General features: G+C 37.4%; 1 protein-coding gene across 2 annotated transcripts in view; it reads right to left on the bottom strand.

Moving 5' to 3' along the window:
• The window catches only part of crebbpa (CREB binding protein a), an 85,883-nt gene that overhangs the window by 10,178 nt on the left and 62,591 nt on the right, over positions 1 to 13,114 (bottom strand). For both annotated transcript variants that reach the window (XM_073844841.1, XM_073844842.1), the window contains exons 23-26: positions 10,620 to 10,770; positions 10,371 to 10,517; positions 10,164 to 10,277; positions 9,917 to 10,082 (exon numbers count right to left, since the gene is read on the bottom strand). In XM_073844841.1, the coding sequence (XP_073700942.1) occupies positions 9,917 to 10,082; positions 10,164 to 10,277; positions 10,371 to 10,517; positions 10,620 to 10,770 (578 nt within the window). The remainder of the gene's footprint in view (positions 1 to 9,916; positions 10,083 to 10,163; positions 10,278 to 10,370; positions 10,518 to 10,619; positions 10,771 to 13,114) is intronic.

The raw sequence follows: 13,114 nt of genomic DNA, 5'->3' as shown, positions 1-13,114 counted from the left end.
TAGATCGGGACTTCAAATTACGAACCATCATTTCAGATTAGGCCTCGGAGTGTGGATCGCGACTTAGATCGGGACTTCAAATGGCATAAGGTGAATCATTTGATTTTAATTTGCAAAATGATTCACGCCGTTTCGATCTAAATCAAAAGATTCGTGATACGTGTTCTGAAGTCCTGATCTGAATCGAATTATTCATAAAACACACTTTGAAGCCTCGATCTGAATCAAATCATTTGCGGACCTGCTCCAAAGTTTTGATCTAAATCAAATGATTTGTGATTCACGCTCTGTAGTCCCTTCTGAATAACGATTCGTGAACCATCATTTCAGATTAGGACTCGGAAGTGTGGATTGCGAATCATTTAACTTAGATCGGGACTTCACGAAATGATTCACAAACCAGTTTCGATCTAAATCAAATGATTTGCGATCCGTGCTCTGAAGTCCCGATCTAAATAATGATTTGCTAACCATCATTTCAGATTAGGAGCAGAGATCACAAATCATTTGACTTAGATCGGGACTTCAAATTGCATATCGCAAATCACTTAATTTAAATGATTCAATTTGAATCATTCAAATCACAAAATGATTCACATAATCTGATCTAAGTCAAATGATTCATGATATGCGCTCTGAAGTCCCGATCTAAATCAAATGATTTGCGACCTGCACTCCGAAGTACCGATCTAAAGCAAAAGATTTGCTAACCTGCTCAGAAGTCCCAATCTGAATAATGATTTGCAAACTATCATTTCAGATTAGGATTCGGTGCGCAGATCGCAAATTATTAGAATTAGACTTCAAATTGCATACTGTGTATCATTTGATTTGAATCATTCAATTCTCGAAATGATTCACAAACCCGTTCTGATCTAAATCAAATGAATTGCGACATGCGCCCTGAAGCCCGATCTGAATCAAATGATTTGTGATCTGCATTTGTGAACCATAATTTCAGATTAGCACTTGGACCACAGATTGTGCATCATGGATCAAGATGGCGCCGCGGATGGCAGCCTCTGTGCTTAGCTCTCCAGTTGTTTTAGTGTTTTTGTTCGTTTTTCCTGTTTTTTGTTTTGCAAACACGATCAGTTTTACAAGGGATGAACTGCTAAACATTAGACAGAACATCACAGAGACAGAACAACAACACCCGGACTCTGTTTTAATTATTCTAGGGGATTTTAATAGAGCAAATCTCTCCCGTGAACTGCCAAAATACAGACAGCACGTCACATGTCCGACCAGAGACAGTAATATATTAGACCACTGTTACACCACAATAAGGAATGCATATCACTCTGTCTCACGGGCAGCTTTGGGACTCTCTGATCACTGTCTGGTTCATCTTATACCAACCTACAGGCAAAAACTTAAATCTGCTAAACCTGTAGCAAAGTCTGTAAAGAGATGGACCATCGAAACAGAGCAGGTTTTACAGGCATGTTTTAATTGTACTGATTGGAGTGTTTTTGAAGCTGCTGCTACTGATCTGGATGCGCTTACAGAGACTGTTACTTCATATATCAGTTTCTGTGAGGATTTATGCATTCCTACCAGGACTCGCTTAACTTACAACAACGACAAACCATGGTTCACTGCAAAACTCAGACAGCTCCGTCATGCCAAAGATGATGCTTATAGGAAAGGGGACAAAGTCTTGTATAAAGAGGCCAAATACACACTGGAAAAGGAGATCAAAGTGGCAAAGAGAAATTATTCCGAAAAGATAAGGAACCAATTTCATTCCAGTGACTCTTCATCAGTGTGGAAAGGTCTAAAACACATCACCAATTACAAGACATCATCCCCCAGCACTTTGCAGAATCAGCAACTGGCAGACGATCTGAACGAGTTCTATTGTAGGTTTGAAAAAACACCATTTACACCTCCAACATCACCCCTCTCCCCCACTCCTGCAACTCCCATTCAAATCAGCGAAGATGAGGTGCGCAAGGTCTTCAAAAAGAACAAAAGAAGAAAGGCACCAGGCCCTGACGGTGTGACACCAACCTGTCTGAAAACCTGTGCTGACCAGCTGGCCCCCATTTTCTCACAGATCTTCAATAGGTCTTTGGAGTTGTGTGAAGTCCCAGCCTCTCTCAAACGCTCTGAAATCATCCCCATTCCAAAGAAATCCAAAATAACAGGACTTAACGACTACAGACCTGTGGCGCTAACATCTGTCGTCATGAAGTCGTTTGAAAAACTGGTTCTGGCTTATCTGAAGGACATCACCTTAATGGACCCCCTGCAGTTTGCTTATCGAGCAAACAGGTCTGTAGATGATGCAGTGAACATGAGTCTACATTTCATACTGCAGCATCTGGACAAATCAGGGACTTACGTGAGGATCCTGTTTGTGGACTTCAGTTCAGCCTTCAATACTATCATCCCAAACCTCCTACTGCCCAAACTAACTCAGCTCTCTGTGCCCACGTCAGTCTGTCAGTGGATCAACAGCTTCCTGACAGACAGGCAGCAGCTAGTGAGGCTGGGAAAATTCTCATCCAGCACCCGTACTATCAGCACTGGCGCCCCTCAGGGCTGTGTCCTCTCCCCACTGCTCTTCTCCCTGTATACTAATGACTGTACCTCCAAAGACCCCTCTGTCAAGCTCCTGAAGTTTGCAGACAACACCACACTTATCGGCCTCATTCAAGACGGTGACGAGTCTGCTTACAGACAGGAGGTAAAAGAGCTGGCTGTCTGGTGCAGTCATAACAACCTGGAGCTCAACACGCTCAAAACTGTCAAGTCAAGTCAAGTCACCTTTATTTATATAGCGCCTTTTACAATACAGATTGTGTCAAAGCAACTGCACAGTATTTAAACAGCACAATAGTGTGTAAGTAACGCATTATTGTAACAATCAATTTGCAACAATCAAACTGTGGAGATGATCATAGACTTCAGGAAAAAAAAACCCTGCTCTCCCCCCACTCACCATCATGAACAGCACCGTAAACACAGTGGAGTCATTCAGGTTCCTTGGCAATACCATCTCCCAGGACCTGAAGTGGGATGTTCACATAGACTCCATTGTGAAAAAGGCCCAGCAGAGACTGTACTTCCTCCGCCAGCTGAGGAAGCTCAACCTGCCACAGGAACTGCTGAAACAGTTTTACTCTGCCATCATTGAATCCGTTCTCTGCACTTCAATTACTGTCTGGTTCAGCTCAGCTACCAATTCTGATCTCAGAAGACTACGTCGAATAGTCCGGACTGCTGAGCGAATCATTGGTACAACCCTCCCTACCCTTCAAGATCTCTACTTATCCAGAGTACGAAAAAGGGCTGCCAAAATTACTCTGGACCCCTCACATCCAGCACACTCGCTTTTTGAACTGTTACCATCCGGTCGGCGCTACAGAGCACTGAGCACTAGAACGACCAGACACCGAAACAGTTTCTTTCCTCAGGCAATCCATCTCATGAACACTTGATCGTGGAACATACAACACTATACACTCTTTATTCATTTTTCCGTTATTTATTTAAAGCACATACTTACTTCCATTCAAACGTCTTTGCTATTTTTGCACATTGTCTGTCTTGTATACTTGTATATTGTTCTTTTTATAATATGTATCGTCTTGTCACTGTCATTCTGTAGCACTGTGGAGCTTCTGTCACAAAAACAAATTCCTAGTATGTGTAAACATACCTGGCAATAAAGCTCATTCTGGGGGGCGCGCTTCCAGCGGTGAATGGAGTAGACGTGTTTTCAATAGCTCTCCGATAATCTCAATAATTTCATATAAATAAATACATTATAGTCTTTTAAAAGGACTAAAAACTCGTTCGGGAAAAACTAAAAATGCCAGCAAAGCAAAAGAAAGCTGAAAAGTCGTGTATCGATGAAGAAAACACGACCAATCCTTCCGAATTACCGACAGGTGCTAGCCACGCTAGCAACAAGGCTAACTTTATGGACGCCACAAATACAGACATTCTGGAAGCAATTGCTAATTTGAACAGCTCCTTCGACCAAAAATTTGATGTTCTTTCGTCGACATTATCCGAGGTGAAAGTATCGCTTGCTAATATCTCTGCCAGGGTGACCGAAGCGGAGGAGGCGACTAAAATCCACGAAACCCGCATTGAATTGCTGGAGCAACGATGCGCACACCTGGAGACTGAATGTGGAAAACTTCGGGAAAAGACATGTGATTTAGAATCAAGATCTCGACGTCAAAACATCAGGATTTACGGAATAAAGGAAGGCGCTGAGAAGGGTAACCCAACAGAATTCGTGACCAAACTTCTGATGCAGGTGCTGAGTGAAGGGAATTTCGAAAGTCCAGTCATTGACAGGGCACACCGATCGCCGCAACCATCAAGAGATGAGAGACCTCGGGCATTTATTGTTCGAGTTCATCATTACCAAGTGAAGGAAAGCATTCTACGTTTGGCAAGATCGAAACCCCTGCAATACGATGGCTCAGCGATACATATCTTTCCTGATCTTGCAGCCGACGTAATGAAAAAGAGACAAAAGTTTGACAGCATACGAAAAAAATGCAGAGAGCATGAGGTGAGATGTGGATTTCGTTTTCCCTCAAAGTTCATCGTGACCGTCAAAGGTAATGAAACGAAGACTTTTGATTCACCGGAGATGGCCGAATCATATCTACGTCAAACTGTGGACAACTGGTAAAGCAATTGAACTGAACTGTTGAAAGTGGCAAGAGTCATAGCGAACGAGCTCAGCTACGAACATATTTGATTAACAAAAAGACTATAAATGATCATTTCGGTTATATTTTGAGATATTCGGTGACTATTTCAATGGAAGAATGCCAAAGGGCATCGAGGGTGAGTTGACAGATGCAAACGTTACCTTTAAGGGGGAAAGTATCCATAATGGTTACATGGGATACAATAATCGGGGGGAGGGTGGGTGGAGTGGGGATTTTGTTCTAATTTCCAAGGTTCATTGTGTTCGTGTTTATGGGAATGTCATTTTTCTTTATTTGGAAGGTTCAATTAAAAAAGTATGCAAATTGGTCAAGTACAATACAATTCGTTTTAAACAGTGAATAATATAAATGTTAACGGTGGCGGGACATTGACTATGTTAAGTTGGAATGTACGTGGAATTAATAGTCCAATCAAACGAGGGAAAGTTTATGCACATCTCAAGAAAATTGGTGCAGAAATAATATTCCTTCAAGAAACGCACATTAAAACTACAGCGAGGTTTAGTATCAAAGCTCCATGGATGTCTCAAGTTTACCAATCAAGTTTTTCTACTAAAGCTAGAGGTGTAGCAATTATGATTAAAAAATCTGTTCCCTTTATTCATAAACAAACAATTCATGATATAAATGGCAGATATTTGATAGTAATTGGTGAAATAAATTCATTATCTATAACTTTAGTAAATATATACGGGCCTAACTTTGATGATCCTTCATTTTTTGAGAAAATCTTTAAAAGAATACCGGATTTCATGAATACACAAATCATCATGGCAGGTGACTACAATTGTGTGTTAAATGCTAGGTTAGACACGCAACCCCGTCGAACAACAACAAGCAAATCATCGCTTTTATTAAATAATTACATGCAAAAGTTAAATTTGGTGGACAGCTGGAGAGCTATACATCCCACAGATCATGATTTTTCATTTTACTCTTCAGTTCACAAAACTTATTCAAGAATTGATTTTTTCTTAATAGATTCGAGACTGTTACAATATGTTACTTCAACAAAATATCACACTAGACTCATATCAGACCACGCCCCAGTTTCTCTTAATCTAAAAATAAATCACTCTAGAGGAAGTAGGATTTGGAAATTTGATAATATGCTATTAAAAGATGTCAAATTTTGCGAATATTTGGCTGACAGATTTGTATCCTTCTTAGAAAATAATGACAAGGGAGATGTATTAGATTCAACCCTTTGGGAAGCAATGAAAGCAGTAATAAGAGGTGACATCATGTCATATCAAGCAGCTAAAAATAAACAGAATAAGGCAAAATTGATTGAAATTGACACACAAGTAACAAAATTAGAGATGGAATATAGATCAACCAATTGTGAATCCACTCTCAAAAAAATTGTTTCACTGCAAAGTGAGTATAATTCTATACTTTCAAAAAAAGTTTCAAAACAACTTATGCGAATCAAACAAAAACAGTTCGAAATTGGTGATAAACCTCAAAAATTACTCGCACGACAGTTGAGACATTCTCATGCAGCACGCACAATATATAAAATAAAGTCAGAAAATGGAGAGGATTTAGTTGATCCTAAAGAAATCAATAATGGATTTTCTGACTTTTATAAAAAAAGTGTATGAATCAAAAAAGAACATAAATCAAAGGGCAATAGATAAATTTTTATCAAGTATAGACCTGCCAACTCTTAATTCTGAAGCAAAACAGTGTTTAGATGAAGAGATCACATTGGAGGAAGTGAACGAAGTAATATCACAGCTACCTAATAATAAATCCGCTGGTCCAGACGGCTTTACTGCCGAATTCTACAAAAAATTTAAAAATCATCTTGCACCATTGATGCATCGTCTGATTAAAAATTCAAAAGAACAGGGCAAATTCCCACCAACAATGTATCAAGCAAATATTGTATTAATTCCAAAACCTGGACGGGATAAGCTGCAGATGTCTTCTTATCGACCAATTTCTCTCATTCCAAATGAGTCAAAAATTATAAGCAAAATTTTAGCAAACAGATTGAAAAAATACATAGGTTCAATTATTCATCAAGACCAGACCGGCTTTATGCCGGGAAGACATATGTATTTTAATTTGAGACGGCTATTCAATATAATCTATAGTAAGAAAAACACTAAAGCATGTATAATTGCACTGGATGCTCTACGAGCTTTTGATCAGTTGGAATGGGAATATATGTTTGCGGCCCTTTCAAAGTTCGATTTTGGTCCAGAATTTACTAAATGGATTAAAATAATATATGCATATCCAGTAGCCTCTGTTATTACTAATCAAGACATCTCAAATATGTTTCAGCTAAGCCGTGGTACACGACAGGGATGTCCCTTGTCTCCTTTTCTATTTGCAATATCAATGGAACCACTGGCAGCTAGTATTAGACAACATCTTAGTATAACACCAATAATGACTGAAGGAAGACATCAACATCTCTCATTGTACGCAGACGATATACTCTTGTACATCTCCAACCCTGAAAAATCTATACCCCCATTATTTGATCTTATTGACAAATTTGGTAGTTTTTCTGGTTTTACAATAAATTGGGAAAAAAGCGAACTAATGCCCATTTCTGATGACCTAGATAAAGAATTTTTAGAAAAAGTTAAATTTAAAATAGCCAACAACTCCTTTAAATACTTGGGTATAATGATCACTAGAAAGCCTAATTTATTATTACAACTGAATTGGGAAAAAAAAGTAGACCAGCTTAAAAATGATATTAGTTTTTGGAAGACACTCCCTATGTCCATGGTAGGTAGGATTAATGCTATAAAAATGGTCGTATTACCAAGATTTCTGTATGTTTTTCAAGCTATCCCTTTCTTTATTCCCCTAAGTTATTTTAAATATCTAGAATCAATAATAACTCAATTTATTTGGGGTAATAAGACTGCTAGGATTAATAAAAAAACATTTAAATAAACCAAAGGATCTAGGAGGATTTGGTCTTCCCAATTTTAAATATTATTATTGGGCAGCTAATTTAAACACACTGGCGTGGTGGAGAAAGACTTGTTTGGAGGAACAAAGAGACAAACCAGAATGGTTAGCTATAGAGGACGCTTCTTGCAATATGACTTCATTACCAGCTCTGCTTAACAGCCCTATAAAAATAGATACAAAAAATATCAAAGGTAATATAATTATTTCTAATTCAATTAAAATATGGAAACAAATTAAAGCACACTTGAAAATTCCAGATATGTATTTGGACTCTCCAATTTGCAATAATCATGCATTCCCTCCCGGATTAAATGATAATTTTTTTTCTAAATGGAAAGATAAGGGCATTTTAACAATCCAAGATCTTTACAAAGGAGGAACATTTAGCTCCTTTGAACAGCTAAAACAAATTTACAACCTTACTTCCTCAAACTTTTTTCGCTATCTGCAAGTTAGAGATTTTGTTAGAAAACATATTAAAGACTTTGAAACCGAGAGATTGGAGCCTACATTAGACACAATTGTGAATTTACATCCTGGAATTACTGGTAATGTATCTAACCTATACAAGTTACTGTTGGGAAAGGTGGACAGCAGTACAGACAAAATAAGACAGGACTGGGAAGATGAAATGGGTATTAGCATTAGTGAAGACAGGTGGGATGAATGCTTGAGTAATATACATTCATGTTCTGTAAATGCAAGACACCATCTGATCCAATATAAGGTAATTCATAGGCTCCATTATTCTAAATCAAAACTTCATAAAATATTTCCAACAATTTCTTCATGCTGTAATAAGTGCAATGTGTCAACAGGAACTTTGTTTCATTCTTTGTGGACATGCAGTAAATTACAGCCACTCTGGCAAAATATATTTAAATTTCTCTCTGAAGTGTATTCAATGAATCTGGAACCTGATCCTATCATTGGACTTTTAGGAGCAGTGGACAGTTCTTGCAGCAAAACCCAAACACAAGCAATTCTATTCTGTATGTGTATTGCAAAAAAACTCATTTTACAAATGTGGAAATCTGATGCTGCTCCCACCTTTGAAATGTGGGCTAGAGAACTTGGAAATAAGCTACACTTAGAAGAACTGAGATTCACACTAAGTGATAAACTGTCCATTTTTAAAAAGATTTGGGAACCATTCATATTATTTTTGCAGATAGACTAAACTGATATGGACTTTCACAAGACTATTGTATGTTAATTTATTTATTTAATTTCATTATTTATTTTATAATGTCTCTTTTGATCAAATTATCCATGTACACCTTGCTTCAATTTTTTTTTTTTTCTGTCCCAGCCAGTTCCATATTACAATTATAAATGTTATTCATGTATAATATGCCTTTTATTTTATTTTTTATTTTATGAACCTTCCACAAACAATTTGATCAATGTTAGAAGGGTGGGGTGGGAGATGGGGTTTTTTGAGTTCCTTTTTGTAATAAGCTACTTCCAAGAGAACTTTGATATATGGTCCATTTCTTTCTTGTAAAGATTTAGGTGGTACTGTATGTATGTAGCTTTTCTAAATGAAAATGAAAATAAAGAGTTGAAAAAAAAAAAAAAAAGCTCATTCTGATTCTGATTCTGACTAAGATCAGGACTTTTAAATTGCATATTGCAAATCATTTGATTTTTGAATCAGTCACAAAACCCGTTCCGACAGAAATCAAATGATTCACGATACAGGCTCTGGAGTCCTGATCTGAATCAAATGATCCATCACGAACCATCATTTTTACATTAGGACTCGGGAGTGTGGATCGCAAATCATTTGACTTGGATCATTCAGTTTGCGAAATGATTCACAAACTCGTGTATATCTAAATCAAAGGATTCATGATACGCACTCTGAAGTCCTGTTCTGAATCAAACGATTCACAATAAATGATTTGAAGTCCCGATCTTTAACAAATGATTTGCGATACACGATTTGAAGTCCTCGTCTGAAACAACTGATTCGCGATACGCGATCAAATTGGAACGCTTTAAAATAGTAAATAATTTTGTGATGCAAACATTTGACTGATTCAGATTTTTTTTTTTTTTATAATTACAAGCGATGTCGAAATTCGAAAATGAATAGCTCTTTTAATTTAATCTGACTAGTGAATCGCTTAAAATGAATGCTTTTCCTCTTTTCGTATCTTCAGCCATGTTTACAGCCAAATTCAAGTACTTTAAGCACCTTGTACGAACTCTGTTTATGGCAATCAAGGTTTTTAAAGATCACAATGTCCCTGCTGTACCTTGTAGTCGATCAGTATCCGCTCAGCAAAGGCCTTGTCCAGCATTTTGCGGTACCACTCTTGCAAGCGCTTGGGTTTTGGGATTTTCTGGTCGGCGGGGTGACAGTGGAAGATATAGTCGTCACCTTCGCTAGGCGGACACGCCCAGATGTGTGCCGTAACGTATCTGCGGTGGAAATGTTCAAAAGTTCAAGGCATGAACTTTGGAAACTGTATATGTCGGTCTCAGGGATATGAAGAAACCTACCCAAGCTTCTTGACGTATTCCAAATAGCCGATGAGGATTTCGTGATAGACCGCTGTTCTCAGCACGCGAGGTCTGAAGAAGTGAATACTATCGAGGTACGATATGTATACCCGTCTAGATAGAGACAAAAAAGATGAAGACTTTTACCTTCATTGGGATCGCACATACATATCTGTTGTTTAGAAAAAAACTCCAGTTAGAGTTTACCTGGTGTTAGGGAAGGTGCAATCAGAGCCGTACTCTTGCACGTGCATGCCGAAGAAACACACGTCCACTCCGTCAATCTCCTCGAAGGCGAAAAGTGCTTTGGTTCTGTAGGGGAAGCTCTCAGGCATCTCTCCTGTGTCGACAAACCTGAAACAAAGCAAGGGATTAACCCAATTTGCCCTCTGATGGGTCAATCGAAGGACTGGCTTACTGGAAAAATAAAAGGTAATCATGGAGAGTTAGGTTTACCTGGCCTTCATGCCAGGTTTGATCTCCACCGTTTTGTCTGAACTGGCTACGACTCGCACAAACACCTCTCCAGCTTCCGGATGGTTCTGTCTCTTCAAGTACTTATTCACCCGGTCCTCTATGTACGTGCCTAACCGCGTCGTCTGCAACCCTGGATCAAAGACGGCAACATTAAGCACAGAAACACTTGCAAAAATATATTTTTTGCAGTTTGTAACGTAGCCACTCTTCAATGCAAAGTTGTTAATCAAAAAAGTGCATTATACATAAGGATATTGTCTTTTAAAAGAAAGAGTCGACCCAGAATCACTTTAACTAGTCATCATATTTTTTTAATCTTGCCTGTTACCGATGTACATCACTAGGTAAAATACGAAAAGACTGACGTTCTCACAAACACTTCCGCTAGTTAGTGTGTTTACTTCGTGTAAAGACATTTTGTACTGCGCTGTGAAAGCGAGTTTTTTTTCCATTGCCGAAAGATGATAATGTGAAAAATCTGTCGTTAAATTTGATTTTTTCCATGATACCACAGCAATACAACTTAAATCTTTTGTCCTGTGTTTGTCATTTTACTGAGGACTGCTTCTAATCTTACTTATTTGGCCTAATAAGCATTTCCTAACCACAACCTGTAAGTACGATTGATATGTTGTGTACATTTTCAAGCGAGAGCTCAAAATATCTAGTTTTTGGTGTTAATATGTGATGTACACCTAGTGGAGCTTTAGGTTTCCAGGTAAATCACAGTTATCAGTTTTAATAATTCGCTGTTGATTAATGTAGATGGTTGTTGTTCTAATTACTTCGTTTAATAATACAGAACATATTTTGGTTTACAAATTAAATCAATTTCAATCTAAATCAAATGATTCGAGATTCGCACTTTAAAGTCTTGGTCTGAATCGAATGATGTTGATGCACGATTTGAAGCCCCAATCTAAATCAAATGATTTGCAATACGGCCTCTGAGGTCACAAACTTAATCGAAAGATTTGCGAACCTGCTCCAAAGTTCCGATCTAAATCAAATCAATTTAAGATCCATCATTTCAGATCAGGACTCGTGAATCATTTGACTTAGATCGAGTATCACAAATCATTTGATTTGAATCATTCAATTCACAAAATGATTAACAAACCCTTACCGATCAATAATCAAATTATTTGCGATATGTGCTCTGAAGTCCTGATCTAAATCAAATGACTGATCTGTAATAAATGATTCGAGTTTGAAAAAAAAAAAAAAAAAAAAAAAAAAAGCTTTTTAAAATCATTACAAGCGGTGTCGAAATTTAAAAATAACTGGCTCTTTTACTTTAATCTGACTAGTAAATTGCTTAAAATAAATGCGCAGTCACAGGCATCCTTGAATCAACCGGAACAGATGCAGCGTAAATGACTCAATTGATTTGGTTCGTCTCTTCCTCTTTTCGTGTCTTCAGCAATGTTTACACAACATTGTCAGGACTACTACTGGCTTAGCTTGCTAGATGTATGACATTAACTGATATAAGAGGAAAAAGTACTATGTTTTTAAATAATTATGTGAATTTTGTGTGAAAAGACAGTTGTCGTTCTAATTTGTTGAATAATAAAGAATGTAATTTAGACATATTTTGGTTTACAAACTGTGTTGTTTCATCAGTTAGTCATGTTAGCTCTCGGGCTAATGTATCCACCGTTATTGTTTTGTTACACGTTTACAGTTTAGCAGCTAAACTAGCTTAAGTCGTGTGCACAATTTAAACAAAATGTTTTATGTCATATTTTAAGAACACATTGGAGCACTATATTATTGTTTAATGTAAAGGTGCTCAGGGTTGCCAGGTTTTGACAACAAAACCCGCCCAACTGCCATTTAAAACTAGCCCAACTGCATTTCGAGGGCGGTCCCCCATAACAAAAATAATAAAATAAATAAAAATAAAAAAATCACATTCTGGGGTGTAAATTACAGAATTTTTGTCAGGATTCCCATGGTAAATTCACATTCAAGAGACCAAATATGACATTATTTGGGTTGCTTTAACCTGTGGACATCAAAAACAACCACAGACTTGGCAAACAGAGATGGTACCGCTCACTAACTTGCTCAAGTACTCCTCTCTGTGCCAATCACAACAGGCTTGGCCAGCTGGCCAATCAGAAAAAAGTAGGCTTACGGAAGGGAGGCGTTTACAGATATTATGCTCAAAGCTGATTTGAAATCTCTTAAGTTTCATTAAAAATATCTTTATTTGTGTTTCGAAGATGAATAAAAGTTATACAGATTTGGAACGATAGAGTAAGCAACTAAACTAATTTTTATCTTGAGGATTAATCATGAGTAATAGCATGCAAAATAAAACAATTATTTGTGTGTGTACTGTGTATATTTATCATGTATATATAAATAGACATATTTATGTATATTGCATTTAAGTAAAGTATGTTTATGTTTTTATTAACACATGTGGAATTATATACATAACAAACAAATATATATATATATAT

The sequence above is a fragment of the Garra rufa genome, chromosome 7 (genome assembly GCF_049309525.1).
Source record: "Garra rufa chromosome 7, GarRuf1.0, whole genome shotgun sequence".
NCBI lineage: Eukaryota > Metazoa > Chordata > Actinopteri > Cypriniformes > Cyprinidae > Garra > Garra rufa.
Note: the sequence above shows the minus strand (reverse complement) of the source record. Positions and strands in the feature narration are given on the sequence as shown.